The 26,707-nt window shown below is 38.5% G+C and overlaps 2 protein-coding genes across 2 annotated transcripts; both read right to left on the reverse strand.

Moving 5' to 3' along the window:
* Nucleotides 1-3,243: 3,243 nt before the first annotated feature.
* Nucleotides 3,244-4,206, reverse strand: LOC142445724 (olfactory receptor 5L1-like). Its single transcript, XM_075547654.1, has one exon. It carries the CDS (start codon nt 4,204-4,206, stop codon nt 3,244-3,246), a length of 963 nt encoding a protein of 320 aa, XP_075403769.1.
* A 20,708-nt stretch (nt 4,207-24,914) lies between these two features.
* OR5D18 (olfactory receptor family 5 subfamily D member 18) lies at nt 24,915-25,856 on the reverse strand. Its single transcript, XM_075548236.1, has one exon. It carries the CDS (start codon nt 25,854-25,856, stop codon nt 24,915-24,917), a length of 942 nt encoding a protein of 313 aa, XP_075404351.1.
* Nucleotides 25,857-26,707: the final 851 nt, after the last annotated feature.

A 26,707-nucleotide genomic window follows, 5' to 3' on the forward strand; every position in this document is an offset into this window, starting at 1 on the left:
TCTGCCAGAATGTAGAGCACTGCCATACATTGGGCTACTGGCAGCCCTCCTACCACAGGCTGGCTTTATGGCAAGCCTTCTGCTATTGGCTGGTCCTCTGAAGTGTAATTCCTCTTTCCAGCTGTATGCATTCAAGCACTCAGATTTCATGCTGTGCCCTTGTCTCATACCCAATACCAAGAGTCTATGTGGTCATCGTGAGAGTAGTGTGAATCTCTTGTCTTTTTACACCCAGTCTTCACTATCTCAGTTCTCTTCCATTGAATAAAGAAATGTGTTCTACCTGCCTTTCGCCTTCCTTTGCATTAGAGGGTTATGTACAAGACCTTCCAAACAAGATTGCTGAAGATAGATTGGGTGCATAAGGAAATGTAGTGAAGAAAGTTGATGGTGCCTGACTCTTAAAAGTTATAGCATCTGTGGTCTAAAAGGCTTGAAGTTAAACAAGCGGCCATCTAATAGGGAAACAACAAAGCCCACAAGGAAGAAGCACACCAGACTGTGTGATCACAAAGTACTGACAGGACCCTGTATGAGGCACCAAAAGACCCCAAACAATCATACCTCTGTGAATGAGTGGGGTCCAAGTGGAGACCCAGAGCCCTTCTCTAGACAATTGGATATCCCCTCACAGAAGGATCACACAAAAGGAACCAGATAGCCAGAGTGTAGTATAGTGATGATGAAATGTGGGAAACAGAAAGATTTCTCCCAAGTCGTCTCCCCAGATATGTTAGACTTAGGACACTGCTTGTAGCTAATGGTAAATGATGGTCAAGTTACCTCCCTGGAGGCAGTCAGTTGCCAAACAACTGTCTGGACTGGCAGGGCCCACTCCCTGCTGTTAAAGACAATGAGCTACTTCTTCCTAAAGGATTTCAGTCATTGATTTAATGCCTGTAGGTGGGATTAAAATCCTACTGATAATGGTTTCTATGGAGATCCAGAGAACAACTCAAACTGGCTCAGTGAAATACAAAGTTAGGCTGCCATCCTGAATCTAGGATCCGCCCTTCTTGTCACATGTGTGCCCCAAATACCTCCTCTTCCTATTGCATGTATATCCCTAGATTGTCACCCTCTCATTGCTGTATAACCTATAGTGCAACCCTTTTCTGTGATTTATGTCCTTACCTGAAATTAGTGGGCTTGCACTCCCCGCAAAGCTATATAGGCCTGGTTAGCAATAAAGAGCTTGCTCTCAGGCTCCCCTGTTGGCCTCTCCTCTGCTCCCCTTCTCCTCTCCTGTCCTTACTCCAGTGTTCCTTTTCCCCTTGTCCTCCTTTCCCTCCCCCTCTATCCAAGTGAGCCACCAAGCCAGAGCTGAGGTGAGCATGCTACCATGAAATGTGTCTGACTCCATTATTTCAATCTCTCGTTTATTTCTCATGCTCTCTAGGACTTTAATATAATTTTTATATATCTCAACCATAAAATTGTGCCTATTGAACTCGTGATTAGTTGTGGGGGGCTGGCCCTTTCTCCACAATGAGACGCAGCATTCCTCTCGTTCTTAATTGCTTCCTCCCTTACACTATCATCACCTCAATTCTATGTTACAAAAATGGCTTCTTGGGAGAATGTACACTGGCACACTTAAGAACACTGGACACACGGAATTCAGGACAGATAAACCCCAGGAACCGCAATGGAAGTAGTGTACAATAAGCGTAGGTAGAAGGTGGGAGAACAAGGGGGCATTCTGTGATGCTCACCATCCAGACATGAGCCCCAGCCTGTGTGGTGTGATTGCGAGGTGTTGATGGAATCAAGTATCAGGCATCTAAGACCCAGAACAAAATCATACCCAATGTGAATTGGCGGGGGTGAAGGGGGTGGGGCGGGCATAGAGTGGAGATCCAATGCCTATTTATCGACAATTGTACATTACCTCACAGAGGGGTCACAGGGAAAAGATAAACCAGTCGGAGTGTAGTACAGCACCAATGAAACACACAATTTTTCTCTAGTTCTTTGGTGCTTCCTTCCCCCCACTGTCAGGACATCAATTCTACCTTACAAATCGGATTAGCCTAGAACATGCACACAGCTACAGATTAGAGCCCATAACATAGAGATTCCAGCATGGATAAACCCCTCAGGGCCAACAATGAGAGTAGAGAAACCAGGAGGATTAGGAGAGGGTGAGGGAAGAAATGGGAAATTGATCACAAGGATCAACCAAGAGTGACCCCCCCTCACAGGGGGACGAATAACAGAAAAGTTGGTGAGGGGCGATGGAGGACAATGTAAGATATGAAAATAATAATCTATAATGTATCATGGTTTCATGAGGGAGGGAGGTCAGGGGGTGGATGGGGAAGAAATAGGGAGCTGATATCAGGGGCTCAAGTGGGAAGAGAATGCTTTGAAAGTGATGATGGCGGCATATGTGCAAATGTGCTTGACACACTGGAGGGGTCCTCTAACTTTTTAAACAGGGCGCCAGTTCATTTTCCCTCAGAACCATTGGTGGGCTGGACTACAGTTTTAAAAAAAACAAAACTATGAAAAAATTCCTTTGCACACTGCACATTCCTTATTTTGAAGTAAAAAACAAATGGGGGAAAAAAAACCCGGCAGGCAGGATAAATGTCCTCGGCCGGCTGCATGTGGCTCTGGGCCATAGTTTGAGGATGCTTGTGACTGGACGAATGTTTGGATTGTGATCATAGATGTAAGAGCTCCCAATAAAAGCATTTAAAATACCAAACACACAGCAAAACAAACAGCTATAAGGGAAGTGCCAGCTAATCCTCATGGAAGGAGCCTGTGTGATCCCAGGATTCTAAATAATAAAACCCACATCCAGAGGAGGGAATTATATCAGAGCTTAAGTTCTGAACCCTGGGTTTGAAGCAAGCTGTGTGATAGATTTTATATAAAACTGAATTTGTATATATGTGCTTGACACAATGGATATATGAAGAGATGCTGATTGAGCTGTGTGAGCCCCAATAAAATGATAAAGAGAAAATAACAAAAAAGATTGACAGGAAATTTTATTATTCATTTGAAGTTCTGACAAAGTAAGAAATATATGTATATAAACATTGTCATATAGATATCCATTAAAAACATTACAGATTGAAGAAAGAAAATATATGTTGAAATATTTTTAATGCTTAGAAAAGCATAGAGAAAAGTAAATTGAAACCAATCATTTCTAACTACCTCATTCATGTCTCACTCTGCCACATCAAAAGTGAAGTTGACTCCTCAACCCTCCACTTCATTCTACTTTTAAGTCATGTTTCCTACTAAGAAAGTCTTCCTTAGGAATATATTGGGGCCCACCATTTTCCTGGCAGCTTCTTTCACATCCTTATTCCTCAAACTATAGATCAGAGGGTTCAGCATAGGAATCACAGCTGTGTAGAACACGGTGGCCACCTTGTCTGTGTCTGGGCTGGTGCCAGAGCTGGGCCTGCAGTAAATGAAAAGTATGGTTCCATGGAACACGACGATGGCTGTGAGGTGGGAGGCACAGGTGGAAAAGGCCTTGCGCCGTCCCTCTGCAGAGCGCATCCTCAGGATGGTGACGAGAATAAACAAGTAGGAGGTGAGGATGACCACAATGGTGCTGATGTCATTGAAAGAGGCCACAATGAACAACAGCAGTTCATTCATGGAGACTTCAGAGCAGGCAAGAGATAAAAGGGGGGGTATGTCACAGAAGAAGTGGTTAATCACGTTTGAGTGATAGGCTGGGATCTCAAGAGCTAAACACACGTGGATCAGAGAACACACAGTACCACACAGGTAGCAACCAGACACCAGCTCCACACAGAGCTTCTGGGACATGATGACCATGTAGAGGAGAGGGTTGCAGATGGCCACAAAGCGGTCATAGGCCATCACAGCCAGCAGGATAACCTCAGTGACTACACATGTGCAAAATAAATAGAACTGTACCATGCAACCCACAAAGGAAATGGTTTTGTTGTTGCTTATCAAATTGTCCAACATCTTGGGCACAATGATGGTAGAGTAACAGAAATCCACAAAGGAAAGGTGGCTGAGGAAAAAGTACATTGGGGTGTGCAGCTGAGTGCTGGCCTGAATCAGTGTAATCATGCCCAGGTTGCCCCAAACCGTGATTCCATAGATTAGAAGGAAAAACAAAAAGAGGAAGACTCTCAGCTCAGGGATGTCTGATAATCCCAGGAGAAAGAACTCTGTCACCATGGTGCAGTTTTCCTCCATTTTCCAATATATTTCAGGTTTGAGAAAAGAAATTAAATTTCTTGTTCAACTCCTAGAAGAGAATAAAGGTTTTATATTATCATTTAAAATAGAGTTTTTATTAAAATAGGGGATTATGTAGAAAATACATTTAAGAAATTAATAATGTGAGATTACTCAAAGTGTTGAAGTAAAATACCTTTGTGCAGATTATTAATTAAAACTAATCATCCACTGAAGCCTTAATTTATGCTCTAAATTTATCTACACAGTATATTACGTTGCTCTTTATGTTAGGGGTTGCTTTGTCCACTAAGGACTGCTGTTGCTTCAGAACTGTTTAGTATCTCCATACATCCTTTCAGTGTGTCAGTAAGCTGAATTTTCAGTGTATGGGGGACTCTGAATTTCTAATGTTGAATACAATGAACACCCTTAAAAAACCTTTACTATATTTGATATGATGTACAATGAAAAATTAATGTTAAAGTAGATGTGAAAGTCATATATTTTTAGTTTAGGAAATTCAACTTGTGATTTCATTAATTGCAAGGCTGTCGTTCAAGGCTATCAATGGTAGCTGTTATGTAACGTTTTCGGGAAACCAGTTAAAGAGCTTATCACAAAACTGTCTACTGACAATAAAGGCAAAATTGTTTTTATTAGACATTTCATTCTTAATGATATATCATTAAAACATATTTACATTTAAAATATCAATAACATTTTGGGAAATTAAGTTCAATGCTATATAGCAGCAATGTTTCTGATGTGAAAAGTAGGAAATTATTACATATAAAAGGAAATAAACTGTTGAACTGCCGTACAGCATGATGACATTTAAAACCTATGATGCTATTTAATGTTAAGATTTAGACATTGTTAGTTAACAACAACAATAACAAAAATATAACAATGAACTGGCACAGCAGAAATAGCTTTTGATTAGGGATAGATGTAGATGTACGAATGGGAAAAATATTTTTATATATTTTCACTATAATTACAGGCTAAAATTTTAAAAATCACATATTTAATCCACATTAGTAAAGATGCATATAAATTTATCCAAAATTATCCCAGAATAGATTGGAGAGTGGTTATGTTGTCTGTTCTATCTAACTAAGAGCTTCAAGCTCTACTTTTTGATTAAAGAAAAGACATAAGGAACTTGCAGGATTTTACTCTCTGCATCCCTTGTACCTTCCAAAACACATGACAACTGAGTGAGTTAAGATTAGGATCAAATCTGCTCTTTTACTTTCTCCTAGCTTTGGACTAATTTTAAAGATGTGGTAGAAAATTATTTTCCTGAAATCAGAATTTCATTATCTTCTCAAATTGGCATACAAATATACATGTTGACATACAGCTCTTTGCTCATTCATATCAGACCACATATCATAGTATCTAGTTGATTCTGACTCACAATAGCCCCATATCAGTTTTCTGAGGCTGTAAATCTTTACAGGCACAAACAACCTCATCTTTCTCTCATGGCATAGCTAGTGGATTTGAACCTCCAATTTTGTGGTCAGCAGTCCAACTCTAACTGACAGCACCACAGCATTTCTTTTGCCAAGACATACATTGAAGAAAAGTAAAGTTGCCAATGCTTCTTCCCAATATAGGTTGACATTATAAAGCTAGACAATAGTAAAGTAAAACATAACTTTAATATAATGACATCCTTTCTTGAGAAAATACAATTGACAAGTTAATGTTTCCTCTAGGCACATTAATACAACCTTCAGAAATGGAACAATTATTAGAAAACACTTGTTGTTATCTTTAGTAGCTTCAGCAAAAGACATTTGAGTGGAAGAATGAAAAAGAAATGGAGAAAAACGGAAAAAAAATCTATCATTTTGTTTACTCTCTATTCTACCATGAATTACTAGATTTCGCTTCATGCTGGTTGTTACAAAATAAGTATACTAATTTAACTAATCAATCTTTCAATACTAAAGACAAAAGTATTTTAAACAGTGAGCACAAGAGTTTCTGCCTAAAAGTACTCTAATTAGAAGAGAGCTTAAATTTATTATAGACATCTATATAATTAGAAGAATTGGACATTACTTGTGTATATTAAATGCATTTATTTCAATATTCATGTAACTAGAGTCTAGTTCTAACTAACAAACCTGACTGGAAGACATTTCTTCCCTGTATCTGAAGATTATTAGACTGTGCATCTTACAGAATTAGAGATTTTATACTATAATTTAAACTCCAGGGGGCATGATCTGTTAAGTTCCCCAAACAATTATTAGTCTCTATGGAAAATACACAATTAAATAGAAATGTCAATCTATATATAAGACACAAATGTGTGTAATATCTATGGCATGACACTGAAAATTAATAAAATAGATCCAACTTTAACTAGGGAATGGATTAGAGAAAATCAAACATGCCTCCTCCCATAGTTGATGGTGCATCATGGCAAACTAAATTCCCAGTATTATACATGTAAGCTGCAGTCCATTTTGACAGTCTAAAATAATGTCCATATTTCTTATTAATTTTTGCCATTCCTCTAGTGTTCTCAAATATCCTAACTTCCTGCAGAACATAGTGTCCAAGCTACATCGAAATCCATCAAGTCCGTAGAAGTCACCTCTAGTCTGTCAGTCACAATGCGGTCGCTTGCAAGCTTCTGTGATGCAGGAAGCTGTGCTGGAAATATTTCAAATCCTAGCAGGGTCACTCATGGTGGACAGGCGTCTTCAGAGCTTCAAAACCAACAAGTATAGGAAGAAGGAATTAGGTGGTTCACTATTGTGGGGCTATTCTCTAAAACGTTATGATTAGTAGTAGGACATTCCTCTCTTAGAAGTACATCGAGAATGTCACTTAGTAGGCCAGAGAGCTAGACTTGTTATCATCTATTTTGGACATGTTTTTTTCAGAAGGGACGTCTCAGTGGAGAAGGACATCATGCTTGTAAGCAATAGTTGCTGTTAGCTTCCTTTGAGTCAATTCAGACTCACAGTATCCCTATGTACAACAGAACAAAACACTGCTTAGTCCTGTCCCTTACTCACAATTGTTGCCATATTTGGTTCCATTGCTGCCTCCATATATCATTCTACCTCGTTGCGAGTGTCTTTCTTTTTTGCGGATCCTCTACTTTACAAAGAGTGATGCTCTTTTCCAGACACTGCTTTCTCCTGATAACATGCCCAAAGCACTTGGAACAAAGTTCACTGTTCTTGCTTCTAAGGAATATTCCAGCCATCCTTCCAGAGACAGATTTGTCTGTTCTTCTGACAGTCTTTCATACAGTCAACCTTCTTTGCCAAAACTGCGACTCAAACGAATCACTTCCTCTCATGTCTTTTCTTATTCGTTGCCCAATTTTTGCATGTGTGTAATACAAATGAAAGGAGCATGGTTCGGTTTGGACAAACTTTAGTTCTTTGCCCTTGACAACTTAAAGAAGCCTTGTCAGCAGATTTATCCCATTCAATTCATTGCACTGATTGATTGATTGACTGCTAATTTCATGAGATTGACTGTGGATCCAAATACGTTTTTTAAAATCCTTGACAATTTCAGTTTTTCTAAGTTTGTCATAAGATTAGCTGTGGATCCAGTAGTGAGGATTTTTATTTTCGTTCAATGAGTTGTAATCCTACTGAAGGCTGCTCTCTTTATTCTTCATCTTTCAGTACGTGCCTGAAATCTTCTTAGTTTTCAGGAAGGAAGGCAGTGTCATCTGCATATCACAGGTTGTTAAGAAGCCTTCCCATACTGATACCATGGTCTTCATATACCATAGCAACTTGGATTATTGTTCAATATAGAGATGAATAATTGTGACTAAAGAAAACAACCCTGATGCGCACCTCTTTTAACTGAAGACCACACATTTGTTCTATTCAAACAATGATGTGTTTGTCTTTGCACACGTTCCACGTGAGCACAATCAAGTGTTTGGTAATTCTCTATTCTTCTCAACGGCATCCATAGGTTTTTATAATACACATGGTTGAATGCTTTTACATAGTCGATAAAACACAAGTAAGCATATTTCTGGCATTTTTCTGCTCTCAGCCAAGATCCATCGAAAATCAGGAATGGTAGTCTTCATTTCAAAACCTCCTATTAATCCACCTTGAATTTCTAGAAGCTTTCTATTGATACACTGCTTCATCTATTTTAAGTTATTTTTCACTTGCCTGCGATATCAGTGATAGTGTTAGATAGTTCTGATGTGTGTGTGTGTGTTATCTTTGTTAGGAATGGGCATCAATATGACTCTCTTCCTAGCTATTTGCCAAGGAGCCATTTTCCAAATTTCTTGGCATAGACCAATACGTGTTTCTAATGGTGCATCAGTTTTATTCATGGATTTTGTTTTCTTTTACATTCAAAAATATTGAATTTGTTGAGGGTTGACATTTTATATCATAAAATTTATATTAACAATGTAAGGTCCTTATTAAATCTCCAATAGTTTTTGAAACATTTCAATTGATATGCTGTCTTGGAACCTTGGGTTTTGCTAATGCCTTCAGTGTAGCTTGGAGTTCTCCCTCCAGAACCCTCATCAGTTCTTGATCATATGCTTCCTTCTTTATGAAATAGCTGAATGTGGATCAATTATTTTGGCACACTGACTGTCTGTGTATATCTCTTCCGTCTTGCTTTGATGCTTGTTACATCATTCAAGATTTTTCTCATAGAATCCTTCAATAGCTTATCTTCAGGCTTGATTTTTTCTCTCAGTTCTTTCAGCTTGAGATATGCTGAGGGTGCCTTTCCCTGGTCATTTTTTAGTTTCAGGTCTTCGCACATTTCATTGTCATATTCTACCCTTGTTTTCTTGAGATGCCTTTTGAAATTTTATGCTCAGTTATTTTATTTCATAGTTTCTTTCACTTGCTTTAGATAGGCTACATTTAAGAGTTAATTTTAATGTGTCTTTTCACATTCACTTTGGTGTTTTTCTTTCTTTCCTGACCTCTAATTGAAAGTTTGGTTTCTTTAGGTTTGATATTCTTGATGTCATGACACAACTCAGTTAGTCTCTTTGTTATTGGTGTTCAGGGGCTCGTGCAAGCCACTTCTCTTTGTCCTTGTATTCACTGTTTGCAACATGGGTAGAAGTCTTAAAATGAACACATTTTTGAAATAAGTTCTTCATACAAAAGAAATGTTGTGATTTTTACAAATTGATGTCAGATATGTTTTTCACATAAATCAATCTGAGAAAGCAAATAAGACATGGGACACACTCATATTGAAATAAATATATTTGCTTATATAAATTTCATATTTTTATTAGAAACTTGGCAGTCATATTTCCAGGATGATTCAGAAAATTAGGGGTGGAAACTCAGCTAAATTTTTCTGGGATCTCCCTTGGATTAGTACTGCTTTAAATACCACATGTTATGAATGCCTACAGGGAGTGATTTACACTTAAGACCTCTTATTGAGACTATCATTTCAAGCAAGCTCATTCTGTTTTCCAAAGGCCTCAGGTCCTATGCAACACTTACAGCTCTCAGCAGCCCTCTTACTCAGATATTGAATGCTTAAGGACTAATGAGAAAGCAATCTTTTTCAGAAAAATCTCCTTATTTCAAAAACTTTATTCAAATTTTGTTTACTGTTTTGCTACCTTGACCTCATTGGTATTTTGTGGGTGGTAATTTATAAAACATTGCTCATTTTCCTCTTCCCATTAGATTTCAGTAGTATCTTCCCTCAAACTTCTTACCATCACAAATGTCTCCAGACAATGTCAAACAGCGCCCACAGGGAAGCAGTTATGCACATGGCATACAGAACGACTGCTAACTGAGAAGATGTCCTTATTTCCTAGATCATGCTAGATTTTAATGTTTCTGCTCTTTGAATTCAACTCTATATGTGTATTGAATAACATTATTTTTTTTCCTTCTGTATAATGTAGTCTCATTGAATCCAGGAAATGTCCAATTGAACATGTTCTTTCTTATTATTAATTTTTTGTCTGTTTGTGTGGTTGATTGGTTATTTGATTTTTTTATTCACAAGTGGCATGAGACAGCACTCTTTCCATGATCAAAAATTTTACTTAGGCTAATTTCTGTTGTTGTTGGCTTTTATTGTTGTTGTTTGTTATCGTTGTTTTTCCTATGAAATCCATTTTGCTACTTTCAATTCCAGTTTTATGTAACCAAATCCCTATTGTTTCATGTACAACTCTTACAAAAATTAACAGAAACTAGTTGATAACACCCCTGAAAACTCCCAAGGACTGTCTGTCTCCCACTCCTTGGACAAAGTATTTCAGGAAACTTACTGAGGAACTGATCTAAACCAGGCACTCTGCAAGGCCTTGAAGAGTAAAGTTCTTGTTCCAGAAGAATGCAGCTATAAAATGTCTGTGATGAGTAGAAATATACCCCAACGATTTTTTTTCCTGGAAGAACTGCCTGAACCTATGATGCCTCACATAGAAAAAAAAACTCTATATTTTGCTTAAAATATAAAAACCATATATAAAATATGAAACAAACCATATTTTGAATGTGGCAACCTTTACCCTGTTTACCTCTGGAGATCATATCTAAGAACCTTGTATCTATTCCCATTCCATTGATAGCAGGACCCTAGAGAGGACCTGTTGCCTATTCTCCAGTGGTCTCTAGTTTAGCAATTAAAATTAACTACTGTTTACTGAAGAAATGCTACTTTTTAAAGAAAATCTAAAGGTAAACAGCAGCAGCTTTAGAAACATCTTATATAAAATTTTAAAATGCAGGAGTCATGTTTTTGCATATCCTGACCTTTCAGCCGCAAAAAAAGTTTCTATGAAATCACAGGAGCAGTTATCTTTGTTTTTGGTCAACAAATATTTCTTATGCATTCTCTTTGTAAGGAACAACCAATCACCCTTGACAGAAACAGAGCAGGAAAGAAAGGAGATGTCACCTTCAGGCCTCTCTCTGCTTAGTTCTGTTGTTGCAAGGTATGCCATTAGTCTATGTTAATCGCTAAACAAAAAGCCCATTGAAATTGAGTTGATACCTACTCATAGTGACCCTACAGGAAAGGGCAGAACAATTCCTGTGAGTTTCCAAGACTGTAACTCTTTAAGGGAGTAGAAAGCCCATGTTCTCCTTTGGAGGGCTGATGACTTTGAACTGCTGACCTTGCATATCACAGCCCAATAGATAATCATTATGACACCAGAACTCCTAGAGACATGGGAAATTCAATGGTGATTCTTGTAGTTCCAGGTTAAACACTCACCACCATGGAGTAAATGCTGACTCATACAGACTACTTTGATTTTCTGAGATGGTAACTATTTACTGGAGTAGAAAGCCCAGTCTTTCACCTGCACAGAGGCTGGTGGCTTTGAACTGCTGACTGTGTGGATCACAACCCAATGGAGTTAACCCACACAAAATATTAGCAGAACAGAACAATTCGAAATGACAACCCAAACAGGGATTTTAGGCTTCAGGCAGAGACTGGAAGCCTAGAGACCCAGTGGCTGCTCTCAGGCCATATACTTAGCAATCCACCAAGTTGTTGGAGGATGTACCAGTCCCTAGTCACTATCCCAAACCTCTCACGTAGGCCATGTACATTCTGAGTATGGTATTGTTTTATTCTGCCATCCTAGGCCCCCTAACTAGGTGACAGGCATAGACTCCAAGCCCCTTCCCCCACTTGGCCAGCTACTTCATCTAGAAGAGCAAATCCATTTCTTCTGACCTGATTCATCAGAGTCTATTCTCCAAAGATAATTAACTTAAATCATAAGAAGACAGGACCCACAGCTGTACCAAACAGCAAAATAATTCCCCTAGCCTTAGTCACAACCCTACTCTGACACCTTACCAGATCACAAGGAAGTAAAACATACTATCAGGCACTGTCCCGAACTGCTTAAAAAACCTCTGCTACACACAGTGCTGGCTCTCCCCCAGGACAAGGAGTGGGACCCAGCTGCTCCTTTGGTTGGTTCTGTTGTTGCTCTGCATTCTATCATTTCTATACCCTCCCCCTCTTTAAAACAAATTTGAGTACTATTCTTTAAATTCACACTCAATCGGGATGTCCCCATCTGTAAGTATATGAAGGGAAAGGGAGGGTTTATAATGACAACTTTACTTTTTTGCTCTCAATTTAATTTGTTTTCTAGTCCCTTAACACCCATCAACCCAGAAGTTAACACCCACAACAGAGACAAAGCTCCTGGGCAAAGCTTGGAGCCCAAGCAAACACACATTAGCAGTTGGTTTACAGCTTACTCTAGTACTATTTTTCCTAGTATTCTTTAAAAATTTTTGCCTCTGCCCCAGTCCTTTAATTTTCCTCTCTTTAATCTAAATATGTAATGTTTCATTTCATTGGATTAACTTGTATTTTATTTTCTCTTTTCTCTCCTTCTCATCCTTCTCATCTCAATTGACACTATTCTTACAATTTAAAATATTTTTCTTTCAAATATTATTTTCCATTCCCCCATCATTGCAAATTGCCATTTTGGGGGAATCTAACTTCCCTGATTTTAGCTTACCAAATAACAATACCTGATCTCTCCCACTTTCCCCCTTCCTTTCTATTGTTCCTTCCTTTCTCCCAAAGCTGAAACACCCTCTCTCACGTTCTGATCACTTCCCCAACACCTAATCTACCCCCATACAGACGTTCACCCCTCTACTGAACAACCTAACAGAGTAAAGCATCTCCACATAACTCCACCTTCCTAACACCCCTAATAGTGAATCCAAAATGCCAAACGAACAACAGAAGATATCGGTGCACACACACACACACACAATCAAGGGAAACAGAAACAAATAAAAAATACATACCAGACCTGAATGTCATACCTGAAATGGAACCAGCTATGCATTTTCGGGAAAAGGAATTTAGAAGAATGGTGATTGCATTCATGCAACAAGTGAAGGAAGAGTCCGAGAGAAGTGAAACAATAGAAAAACTAGTAACCTCAGTACATGCTGTAGGAGAAAAGCTACAAAGAGAAACACAACAACGAAAAACTACAACAGCAGAATTAAACAATTCTATAAAGGAACAGCACAATTCTATAAAAGGATGGAGAAAAAGAATAGAAGAGATGGAAACCCAAATTAGTAAACTCTACGACAAATCTATAAATTCCAGCCTAAAAGAAGAACAAATACAAAGAATGCAAAAGAGTCTGAGAAAAAGCGTTAGGACAATGTGGGCCACAAGTAAGAGTAATAACCGGAGTATTATAGGGACTACAGAAGAGGAATATGCAAAACAAAACAAAAATAAAACCCAAAAAGCACTGAGAATAGTCCAAGAGCTCCTGTAAGAAAACATATGAAAAGATAACTATTCAGAAAGTTGAAACAACCCAAGTCAGAAGAGATCCCAAAAGGAAAACTTCCTAGCAGATAGTACTCAAGATGTCTGACATCAATGACAATGAAAAAATTCTAAGAGAAGCCAGAAAAAAAAAAGATCAATTACATACAAATTAGCATAGCCTCATTTGGAACAGCCTCAGATTTCTCTGCAGAAATGATGCAGGCAAGAAGACAATTGAGTGATAAATAAAGAGTAATGGACAAGAGGAAAAAACCTCTCAACAGAGAATCTTGTATCCTGCAAAATTATCACTCATATGATGGAGAAATAAAAGTATTTCAAGACAAGGAGAAATTAAAGGAATTCACAAAAACAAGACACAACTACAAAAAATACTCAATGATGTATTATGGCCAAAAATAACAACAGTTACAACACAAAAGCCAGAAATGAACATGTAAGAAAATTCCTCACTAAAAAACGACACGCACACAGAGAAACATCCAAAGCAAGGAAATAACAAAGGAAGAACAAAGAAAATGAACAAAATACACATGCAAACACATAACACACATTTGTAAAGATGAATGGTAGTTACAAATACAGTGGACTGCAGAGGGCCATAAAGCGATGGCAGGCCATCACAGTCAGCACGATTACCTAAGTGATCACACATGTGCAAAACAAGTAGAACTTTATGGTGTAAAAAGAAAATTATTATGTCCTTGTTTAAGATATTGTCGAACGTCTTAGGAACAATGATGGTGGAGTAACAAATCCACAAAGGACAAGTGACAGAAAAAAATGCAGGGGCGTGTGTAGCTGATAACTGACCTGGATCCCTGTAATTACACCTAGTTTGCCAAAAACTATGACTCCATAGATTAAAAGGAACAGCAGAAAGAGGAAGATTCTCAACTCCAGCACATCTGATAATCCAATGAGAATGAACTCTATCACTATGGGGGAGTTTTCTGGTCAATTTTCCAACTCTATTTGTGGTTGGAGAAAATAAGTATAAGGGTTAAATATTACTCTTTATTGTGTGATACAAAATTCAGATCAGATTTTCTCCTAAGAAGAAATAAATATAAGTAGGAGAATAATTCTGGCAGTAAAGTAATAGAAAGTTATTTTTTGTAAATATTAGGAAAAATAAGGACATAAAATGCAGATATGACAGATTCACACTCAATTTTCAGATCAGTCATAAAGATTAACTTCTACAGACAACTAGAGGATTCTTTAATTTCACATTCTACAAATTGGAGAATAAAAATGAATCTTTAGAAAGGGTTTAAAAATTATTTCGTTAGTTTTATTACCCCATAAAATTCAAATCCCTTTTCTCCCTACCAAACTCTGTAATTAATATTCCTAATGTTGAAATTCTGGAAAGTAACTTTTTTTTTCTTCTTTTTTAAAAAATTTATTTTAACAATTTATTGGGGCTCATACAATTCTTTTCACAGTTCATACATATACATACATCAATTGTACAAAGCACATCTGTACAGTCCTTGCCCTAATCATTTTTTTCTCTTTTCTTCTTTTACATTTTATTAGGGACTCATACAACTCTTACCACAATCCATACATATACATACATCAATTGTATAAAGCACATCCATACATTCCCTGCCCCAATCATTCTCAAGGCATTTGCTCTCCACTTAAGCCCCTTGCATCAGGTCCTCTTTTTTTTCCCCCTCCCTCCCCATTTCCCCTTCCCTCATATGCCCTTGGTAATTTATACATCGTTATTTTGTCATATCTTGCCCTATCCGGAGTCTCCCTTCCCCCCTTCTCTGCTGTCCCTCTCCCAGGGAAGAGGTCACATGTGGATCCTTGTAATCAGTTCCCCCTTTCCAACCCACTCACCCTCCACTCTCCCAGCATCGTCCCTCACACCCTTGGTCCTGAAGGTATCATCCACCCTGGATTCCCTGTACCTCCAACCCTCATACGCACCAGTGTACAGCCTCTGTCCTATCCAGCCCAGCAAGGTAAAATTCAGATCATGGTAGTTGCGGGGAGGAAGCATCCAGGATCTGAGGGAAAGCTGTGTTCTTCATCGATACTACCTCACACCCTAATTAACCCATCTCCTCTCTTAAACCCCTATATGGGGGGATCTCCATTGGTCGACACTTGGGCCTTGGGTCTCCACTCTGCACTTCCCCCTTCATTTAATATGATATATATACATATATACACACATACATATATACATATACACACATATACACATACATACACACACTTATATCTTTTTTTTTTTTTTGCATGTTGCCTTATACCTGGTCCCTTGGGCACCTCGTGATCGCACTGGCCGGTGTGCTTCTTCCATGTGGGCTTATTTGCTTCTGACCTAGATGGCCACTTGTTCACCTTCAAGCCTTTAAGACCCCAGACACTATCTCTTTTGATAGCCGGGCACCATCAGCTTTTTTCACCACATTTGCTTATGCACCCATTTGTCTTCAACGATCCTATCATGGAGGTGTGCAGTCAATGATATGATTTTTTGTTCTTTGATGCCTGGTAACTGATCCCTTTGGGACCACTCAATCACACAGGCTGGTGTGTTCTTCCATGTGGACTTTGTTGCTTCTGAGCTAGATGGCCGCTTGTTTATCTTCAAGCCTTTAAGACCCCAGTCACTATCGCTTTTGATAGCCGGGCACCATCAGCTTTCTTCACCACATTTACTTGTTCACCCACTTTGGCTCCAGCCGTTGTGTCGGGAGAGTGAGCATCATAGAGTTCCAATTTCATAAAAGAAGGTATTCATGCATTGAGGGAGTGTTTGAGTAGAGGCCCAAGGTCCTTCCACCACCTTAATACTTGACCTATACATATAGACACATAGATCTATTTCCCCATCATCCTATATATATTTGCATGTACATTCTTTGTCTAGACCTCCATGAATGCCCTTTGACTCCTAGCTCTTTCCTCCATCTCCCTTGACTTTCCTCCTGCCCTACTACCATGCTTCATCGCCCCCTGGGCTAGAGTATACCTCTTCTCTAAGCACCCTTACCCTTGATCATTTCCCACCAGGCCTGCCACTCCCCCTTCTCTACCCTTTGGGGTCCCATGTTTTTCCCTTGTCCCTGGGTTTGTTAACACCACTTCCTTACCCCCACTACCCCCCCACCCCAAGTCCCCCCAGAACTGTCGGTCCCGTTGTTTTTCCTCCAGATAGTTCATCCAGCCTGTCCTATTCAGACAGACCTGTGGAGTCACTAACATGCACGAAAACTAGACAGAGGAAAACAAAGCAACAGTATACAACCAGACAACAAAACAACAAAAACAAACCACTGACAAAGAACAGAACAAAACAGTTCACAAGAGAAAAGCTTGTAGTTAGTTCAGGGATCGTTTGCTGGCCCTTAGGAGCGTTTTCCAGTCCAGTCTGTTGGGGCACCACGCCCTGGCCCCAAAGTCCACTTTCAGCATTCCCTGGGGACCTTGCCACTCCATTCCCTTGCTGTTCCACTGCACTCCCCCAGTGATTTGCCTCGGTGTGGTGGGATCAGGTCAGGTGCAATTCCCACACTGTGTCTCCGGTGCTGTCCCCTGTATCGCCCTTAGTCACTGAGGGGCATCATGTCTCATAGTAGGGCCAGCCATGTTGTTCTCTCTGTGGACTGGTTGCTCTACTCAGGAACATCATCATCACGGCCTGGTGGGCCAGGCTGTGCTCCACTCTCTCCTCCTGCCCCTTCATCTGCTCCCGTGTGCTCTGATCAAATATGTCCATCTCCCAGAGCTGCAGAGTCGATGTCGTCCTTTGGAACAAATTCTTTTCGGGGGAGGGGCAGGAATCCAATTAATTTATCTTTAGAAAGGATTTAAAAATCATTTCGTTAGTTTTATTGCCCCATAAAATTCAAATCCCTTTTCTCCCTACCAAACTCTGTAATTAATATTCCTAATGTTGAAATTCTGGAAAATAACATTTTAAAAGCATCGTACTCTCATTGCTTTACTGCCCAATCCCTGTCTTAGGGATGCATTGAAAATGTTTTGCACAAGGTCAAATAATTCTCTGATGTATTTCAGAAGTAGTTCATATGCTTGTCACTCTATGCACAGTCCTGACGCAGCTATCTTCTTATCAATAAGACATTCAAAATAACCTCCATGTAGTCTTTACCCATTCAATAGGTAGAGCTGGTTTGAAAGAAGGAGGAGGAAAAGAGAGAATCAATGTATTACTCCTATTCTATTTATACTGTTTAATTTTCTCATGCTACAGATGTAACAGGATATTTGATTTAGAGATTAAATTTCTTCCACTTTCCTTCTAGATGATCTTTTAATAGTCGAGGAGAAATATATCTTCATAATAGAGTGAACAAATACTATATCTTAAAATATTTATTACCTAATATAGAGCTAAAATACCAACAAAAACTGTCTAATACTTCTTCCTCTCCCAATGTATCTTCAGTTTCCCACATATGATGGTCATGAAGTAACCATATCAGAAATTGTTTTAATAATTCACATCGCAAAAAATATCATTCATGTACACTTCCCAACAGCCAGAAGGTTGTCTAAGCAAGCAGCCTGTGGGGCAGACATGGCTTCCCATTTTCTGATGATGCTATGATGGAAAATGTTATAGGCTTTATATTATTTCTCTGGAAGTTCTTACAATCCATTTTCTTAAGCATACTGAACCAAAAAGTCCCCCCACCCTTGTGGATGTCAGAATAAAATCAAGGAAAGTACTGTACCTTGGAAATTGAGCAATTATGTGGCCCTGTGGGATAAGTGTGGAGACCTGGAGACACAGTGGCTATGCACTGGGCTGCTAGCCCCCAGATAAGCAGTTCAAAACGTCCAGATGCTGGACAGGACAAATATTGGTCTCCCTACTCCTGCAAAGAGTTACTCTCTCAGACACTCATACAGGAAGTTTTACCCTGTCCTATGGGGTTGGTATGAGTCAGCATTGACTCCATGCCTGTGAGTCTGGGTTTTTGTGGGTTATATATTGGACTGCTCACCACAGGTTAGAGGGTCACACACAGTTACTCCCTTCAAGAAAGATAAGGCTGTCTGCTCCCATAGAGAATCGCAGCCTCAGAAATCCTATACAGGGTCATCATGAGTCAGAACTTAATGGCAATGAATTTGGTGACAAGATATAAGTGCCGGTGTAGTACAAATGGTTGGTTTCTAGTGAAAACTGGCAGTTTTTCCAATGATAGACACTATATTAGTCTGGGTACTTTGAAGAAACAAATCCACAGAAACTCGTATAGGAGAGAGTTTTATATAAAGGTTAAGTGCACATCAAGAAAACATCCCAACTCAGTGCTGCCCAAGCCCACAAGTCCAACATTAACCCATATGGCTGATACCAATCCAAAAAAGTCCTCCTCCATCTCACAAAACACATGCAGGAGGAAAGCTGTATCAGTGAATGTGTCAGCATCTCAGTGCTGACAGGGGTCTCCACATGGCTGCTCCAGCACCCAAGGCTGCATCGGGGTAGGTCCATGTGGCTTCTCCTCAGGAATATCTTGCAGCAAGGGAGGCTTGCCAGCTGAAGCAGGGAACCAGCTAAGGCAAATGCACTCTGATCCGACCATCGCAAAGCAAGAGACAAAAACTAGGAACGCGAGGCCCACTGAGTCATTTATCCCTCCGCCCTTCATTTAGCCCCACATGTGTTTAAAGACCAGGTTGGCACAATAAACTAACTACTTCAGGCACCACAAAAAAAAAATTGTGGGCGTCTTGGCAGAATCTACTTAATTACCATTGGTGTCTTACCTGATTTGTATGAAATATAAACATAAACAATAAAAACTATCCCAAGCAACTAAAAAGATTATGGTATATCAACATTTCTTCCAAAGTTCAGTGTGAATTTCAGAGCATGTATGTTGTCTCCAAGCATAACGCTTGGGATTCAGTTATGAAATATATAACCAGGTGACCTAAAACGTGCGTGTATTATGATCAAGAGCTCCTTTCCTTGAGGGAGGGAATAGGGTCTAACCTCTCACTAAAGTTGTGTAAAATCCCAAAAAGGGTATAATGAATAAATTTTAATGAAAATAATAATTATTCAGACTTACTGAGTACCTCCTAGGTACTAATAGTTCAATGCAAGCATTAACTCATGGTATGTTTATAAATATAAACGATAAGGACACTTATGTTCCCTTTACATATGAAGTGACTGTCTTATAAATAACTTTCCTTGCGCTACTACAGAATCCTCACTCAGAAGAGCTTACGTGGAGCTTTTTGGTTTGTACCATATGATGGAGTGAGGAAGAACAAAAGTTTAGAGAGGCCCTAGGATGGCACATAACCAATCATTTTCCATGCCAGAGGTCATGCAATGAAACCACCAAAAGGATCTCTCTGAGGGCTGCTTCTCTAATGACTAAAGAGCAAGTACACAAACTAATAGCATTGCCATCAGTCTGTGAGGCTTGAGATGTACCAATTTTCAAGAATGTGATGTTGTGTTAGTCCAGGTAGACTAGAGAAAGAAATTAACAGACACACTTATATGTATAGAAAAAGAACTTTATATAGAAGAGCAGATGAATGCTTTGAAAACTTCCCAGTCCAGTGCAGATCAAGTCCATAAGTATGATATTAGCCCATGTGTCTGATACCAATGCATCAAGTCCTCTTTAGACTCACAAAACACATGCTATAATGCTGAATACAGGAAGATCACAGACCAGTGAGTGTAAAGTCTTGTGGATCCAGTAGCATTGTAAGCATCTCAGCGCTGGCAGGCATCTTCACGTGGCTTCTCTGGCTCCAGAGGTCTGGCTCCATCAGCCTATCTCCATGTGTCTTCTCCACAGGGATGTCTCACAGTGAGTGGGTGGAGAGAGAGATCTCCTACCTCTAAAGGGGAATACAGGAGTTCCCTGAATCCTTAGGAGAAGGCCAGGCCCACACAGAGACCTCATTGGCTATACAATGATTGACAGGTTAGACTCCACTCTTTCACTCTTAATCTTCAAATAGGCAACAAATTATATAACTACCACACATGTGGATCAGGTTCTAAATTCTCAACAAATGAATGTGTCTTCTTCCAATTTGATCTTTCTGAGTTTGCCCTGGGTTTGAGAAGTCTTTCTGGTTATCTTTTCCCACGGACACTTTCACAATTCTTTTTCTTTTACTTTTCAAAAGCAAGAGGTTTCTTCTACACATCCACATCTTAATACATGAATTAAACTCATAGGGGAAATCTTCGAACTTCTAAAACTTAAAATCAGAAGAACAACCTGAAATATTCTTATCCATGAAGGTTGTACTTGCATTTAATAAAGGCATGGCTTCTCATTTTTCTCAAGTACATACACATATGCCTTTCCATGTGCATTTTAGGCATATGGTGATGTGATGCAGGCCTCTAACATATTTATATAGCAGTGATGACAATTTTTGTTTGATACCTAATTTTATTCCTAGTGTTTCACCAAACTATCATTAAAGAATGCATCCCTCCCAAGTGAGAGAGTCACATATGGCAAATTTTAAAAAGTATCAGTTTAAAAAAACAGAGTTGGAAGTGACGCCTGATATTGTCTGAACAAACCACTCACAGAAAGTTATTTTGCTCGTGTATTTATATTTAAGGATCTAGGAGGTATATTAAAGATTGATTTAGTTTTAAAAAATATTGTTATAGTTACTATCTGTAACTGAAAACTCTAAATGAGAAATCGCTAAAAATAAATTTACAATATATAAGATAATACTATGGTAATAAAGTATCATATCAGTAAATACATCAATGAATTAAACCATGTATTCATTTTTCTAAACTCTTTACTTGCGTGGTTTTAAATTAAATCTCTCAAGGAGGGAATAGCAGATATTCTTAATTGTCATATGGTAGTTTGGGGAGTCTTTTTGGTAATATTCCTATAAAATGAGAAAGTGAGTGATATTATTGACTACATAACAAACCCTCAAAAACATAATGATTGAAAACAACAACCATTTGTTATTTCCACTATTACTTGAGCCAGCTGGGTAGTTCTGCTGACTCATAGCAACCCACTGTGGGTTTCTAAGACTGTAATTGTTTACAGGAGTAAAAGGCCCAGTCCTTCTCATACAGAGTGGTTGGTAGTTTCTAACTGATGACCTACATGTGGCATAACCACTACACCACCAGACCTTAGGTGTATGAAATTGAGTGGTAGTTTATCTATTCTAGAGAGTTTAATTCTTCATTTATCTGTGGGCTCCATGTCGTGATATGATTGCTAATGGAGTAATGTTTCTCTCATTATGCTATCTGTTTGTATTTATTCAGATGGCAACTTCACAGGATATCAAAAGATTGTGCAAAAGCTCCAAGGCCTTCCAAATTCTTGGTATTGGTGCAATACCACTTTGGCCACCATCTGTTAGCCAAAGCAAGTCACAAGATTAGGTGACATTCAATAGGTGGAGAAAGTGATTCAACAAATTGACATGAAAAGCTGAAAAGGCCATGGACACAGGACGGTCTGGGTTATGTGGGCAGTTTACAATCAACAAAGTTAAGGAACAAATTTGAAATAAATGCCATTTCCAAATTGTTAGCTTTCAAAAAATTCAATAGCACTCTATGTGTCTAATGCATTACTAAAATAAATTTCAACAAAAAATCAGCTTAAAATTGGAACATAGTTTGTATGGAATTGAGAATTGAGTGCCATTGCTATTACAGCACACTTTTCATCAGAGTTTCTATCTCAGTTTGCTTTTAACGAGGAGTCCAGTTGATGCTTTGTCTTAGGCAAAGGACTGCTAACTGTGAGGTTGGTGGTTTAAATGCACCAGCCACTCCACAAAAGAAAGATGAGGCTATCTACTTCCATAAAAATACATAGCATTGTAAATGCTATATGGTATGAAAATAATTGAATCGATGGCAGTGAGTTTGGGATCTAGTGGGTTTTCTATATTATGACAAATTTCTCAGCACTTTTACTAATTATAAAATAGAGATACTGAACTTATTGTCTATGGTGTTGATTCATTTATTTCTTGGATATAATAATAATAATTAAAAATCCAAATCTATATTTCTGACAAAAAGAAATAGTTTCAATATAATTTTTCAATTGTGATTCATTAAATTTTAACTAGCATTTGTAATTCAATTGCAACTCCTCTGTGTAGATATTGCATTGTTTTAAGAATAACTGATTCCCAAAATAGAATTTCAGTAGCACTAAAAGCATTATGACAAAAAAAATTAAAAATAAGAATGTGGTTCTTAACATTAAAATATTTAAAGGGAAAGTTAAATTGCAATGTAAGTCCAGGAAAAGGAGGAAAAACATAAATCGGATTGCTTAAAATGATCTTATCCATGTAATTTAAACAAATCATGATATGCAATGATGATCACACATTTTTCTGCTATTTAAACTTATAATAAAATTCCAGGGGTACATACACTTACAAAACTATTCTGGGTGTGTGTAGACAAAAAAGGAAACAAAACAACTGAATACTACTCTTTTATAGACAAAGTGATCGTCTATAAAGAATGCGGATTGTGACACTTCTGAATGAAAGACAATGATTTCTAATCTTGTAAAGCGTTACAGTCTTGGATGCCCACAGGGGCAGCTCTACGCTGTCCTAAATGGTCACTCTGAGACAGAATTAACTCTATGGCAGTGAGTTTAGTTTGAGTTGGGGAATGAAAGAATATGAGATCTTACCTCACTACCTACTAGAAAAAGTGCTGCTGGTTTGCCTGGAATTTTAAATAATTGCTCTGTTTTTTCTCTTCTGTCAAAAGTTGGTTTTACAAGTGTAGCCAAGTTAATTGAGCTATATAGATCTCAATTTCATCAGTGTAAAAACTAATTTGGTTGCATCATTTGCACTAAAAAAGAAGGAAAAAGTGAATGAAATTTGCCTGTGAGTGGGGAGCGGGAAGGGAGAGGGAAAAAAAAGAGGACCTGATGCAAAGGGCTTAAGTGGAGAGTAAATGCTTTGAAAATGATTAGGGCAAAGAATGTACAGATGTGCTTTATACAATTGATTTATGTATAAGTATGGATTGTGATAAGAGTTGTATGAGCCCCTAATAAAATGTTTAAAAAAAGAGAATTGATTACCCAATATATTGACTGTCCTATGAGAATCTTGTTGAGAAATGTTACTCCATTCACTGTGCAGACCTGGTCTTGCTCCTCCAGACTTCTTTTTTTCCTCCAAACTCAAAGAACATTTTAAAGGAAAATAATTTGAACCTCTCAAGGATGCCTAACTTGCTATTTTAACAAAGTATAAATTACTCAGGGAAGGCCTAGAGAAATGGCAACACCACCTTCAGAAGTGTATTGTTTTTGATACAAGGTAGGCCAATAAACAATAGCTTCATAGTTTTAAACTTTTGCTTAATAAAGGTTTCTAAAACCTTGGAGTTATCATTTTTACATACACTTGTATGTAATATTTGTGATACCCAGATGTGCAAAATAATTTAGTGGGATGAATATTTGGAAGTCACCCATTATGGTATTTTATATCTATGGGTTTTCAGAGATTCATTTCTACTCTTATAGGGCACAGTATCAAGCTTATGATTCTGTCACACTGGAGCTCTGTAGAAAATGTGTTCAGCGTAAGGACCATGTTGATTCCACTTGCTTTCATGCCGACATGAGTTGTATCTACAACAACAGCACACCTATTTTACAGTGTTCACTCAATAAAAATGAGTGACCTCAATATTACCTTTTTCTTTTCCTTGAGTCTGTTTATTCTCCTTTTTGCTAGAATAAAACACCTTCTTCATTGAAACGTGTCCCAAATAGCGCTTTCATTAACCCCCTTTTTTAGCATCACTCAATGGGCTTGAACGTTTCCCTGGGTGAATGTTTCTGAGATTATTAATATAGTTGGTCTTCCGCAGCAACCACTTCTGTATGGCCCGCCATCACAGCCGTTGTATGCATTCCCGAAAGGCAACGCCTACGTCTTACCTATTGCCATTTGTCGGTTTGTGAATAAAAATCACAAACAAGCAGGTTTTTATGACGAGCCTATCGTACTCCAAGTGTCTTAAAAGAAAGTGGGATAAAAGTGGAGTTTATTCAAATTATGTAAGGTGTCCCACATGATATCTGCATTTCCTTTTGGCCTTAATTATCAGACCATGAGCTAGTTCATATTGTCACAGTTTTATAGATTTAAAACTAAAGATGATAGCTCTTGTGGATCTTTCCCTGGAATTAAGAGACAAAGCCAAGATTAGGCTCTTTGCTCCAAAGTCTACATTCTTAACATTGTGTAATTTTAACTATCACTGTTTAAAAGACGTATTATAAACAACCTCTTTGTAGACACTTTATTTCCAAGTGAAGGATAATTCTACAGAAACGATATACTCAACGGGAAAAGGCTTTCATGTGCATTATCTTGCTGACTGTATTCTTGACATCCTTATTCCTCAGACTATAGATCAAGGGATTCAACATGGGAATCACTACTGTGTAGAACACGGAGGCTACTTTGACCGTGTGCCTGGAATTTTGGGAGTTAGGCACACAGTAGAGGAAGAGGATGGTGCCATGGAAGATGGTGATGGCGGTCAGATGAGAGGCACAGGTAGAGAATGCCTTACGACGTCCGCTGGCCGTGCGCATTTTCAAGATGGTGGCGGCGATGAAGACATAAGAGGCAAGGATAACGAGTAACGTACTCGCCTCATTAAACGTGGCAGTGATGAAAAGCAGCAACTGGCTCAGATGAGTGTCTGAGCAAGAAACTGAGAGAAGTGAGGAGAACTCACAGAAAAAGTGGTTGATTGTGTTGAAACCACGAAAAGATAATTTCAATGCAGAGCATGTGAGTAGCATGGAACATGCTAGACCCCATGCATAGGATCCGACCACCAGCATGTCACAGAGTCTCTGGGACATGGCGACTGTGTAGAGCAGAGGGTTGCAGATGGCCACAAAACGGTCATAAGCCATCACAGCTAGCAAAATGGATTCAATAACCACGAAGGTACAAAAGAAAAAGAATTGCACGACACATCCTAGAAATGAAATGGCTCTGTCTTCTACAACTAGGTTCACCAGCATCTTGGGAGCAACGGTGGAGGAATAGCAGAAGTCTACAAACGAGAGGTGGCTAAGGAACAAGTACATAGGAGTGTGCAGTTTGGGATTCATTTTGAAGATTACAATCATCCCGAGATTTCCTACAACCGTGACGCTGTAGATGATGAGGAATATGAGGAAGAGGGGCACCTGCAGTTCTGGGTGATCAGAGAAGCCCAACAGGGTGAACGTGGCTCCACTTTTATTTCTTTCTGACAATATCATGGCTGCAGTTTATCAAAAGAGCAAACACCTGGAAGTAAAGTTTTAAAACATAGGATGACATTAAAGAGAGTAGAATGCAGGAAGCTTTGTCAACTATCCTTTACTACACAGAAAAAGCTATTGCTTTTGTTATTTATTTATTAAGAGAGAGATTTTAAATTTCTAAAAATTTAAAACCCAGTAATCATTTTAAAAAGTTTTTGGGAAAATAAAAACAATAATTTAACTGATTTTGTTTAAGATCTGAAATCTCATGTTTAATATTCATAGATACATAAAAATGATATCTAGGGATTCTATGGTATTTTTATGCTTTATAAATTTGCAAAAGACAGTTCTAACCTGATGTAATGACAGATTACCTCACCTTCACAGTCAGTAACAAAAATCAGACCTGTCCAAATTGCTTTGTTTAATTGGTACATCACATGGACAGACTGCACCATAAAGAATGGACAGCATTTGTACCTCCCTGTTGTGTGATTATTGTTCATTCGGTATAAAATTTTCATATTTTTTGATGCAGTAGACTTGATATGAAAATAGATTTCAATTATTTTCTAACAGCCTGCATGACCCATGGTTAATGTGTTTGGGTGCTGATCTCAACTTGGAGGTTCCAGCTGACCCAAAGACGGCTTTGAGAAAAAAGCCTGGTGATCCACCTCTGAAAACTCAGTCATTGAACACTTTATGGAACACATTTCTATTCTAACACACACGGGATCATCCTGATTCTAAATTGATGAACTTGTTTACATCTTCCTTTTCAAATCAAGGAGTCTGATGTTCTAATCTTTCTCGTTGCTTAAGGAATTAAAGACACTAAAGATAATCTAGCATACAGCTTC

Source organism: Tenrec ecaudatus, chromosome 4 (assembly GCF_050624435.1).
Source record: "Tenrec ecaudatus isolate mTenEca1 chromosome 4, mTenEca1.hap1, whole genome shotgun sequence".
Lineage (NCBI taxonomy): Eukaryota > Metazoa > Chordata > Mammalia > Afrosoricida > Tenrecidae > Tenrec > Tenrec ecaudatus.

Excerpts from the sequence above, each read along its gene's own strand:
- LOC142445724 (XM_075547654.1), bottom strand. The coding sequence starts at position 4,206 with ATGGAGGAAAACTGCACCATGGTGACAGAGTTCTTTCTCCTGGGATTA.
- OR5D18 (XM_075548236.1), bottom strand. The coding sequence starts at position 25,856 with ATGATATTGTCAGAAAGAAATAAAAGTGGAGCCACGTTCACCCTGTTG.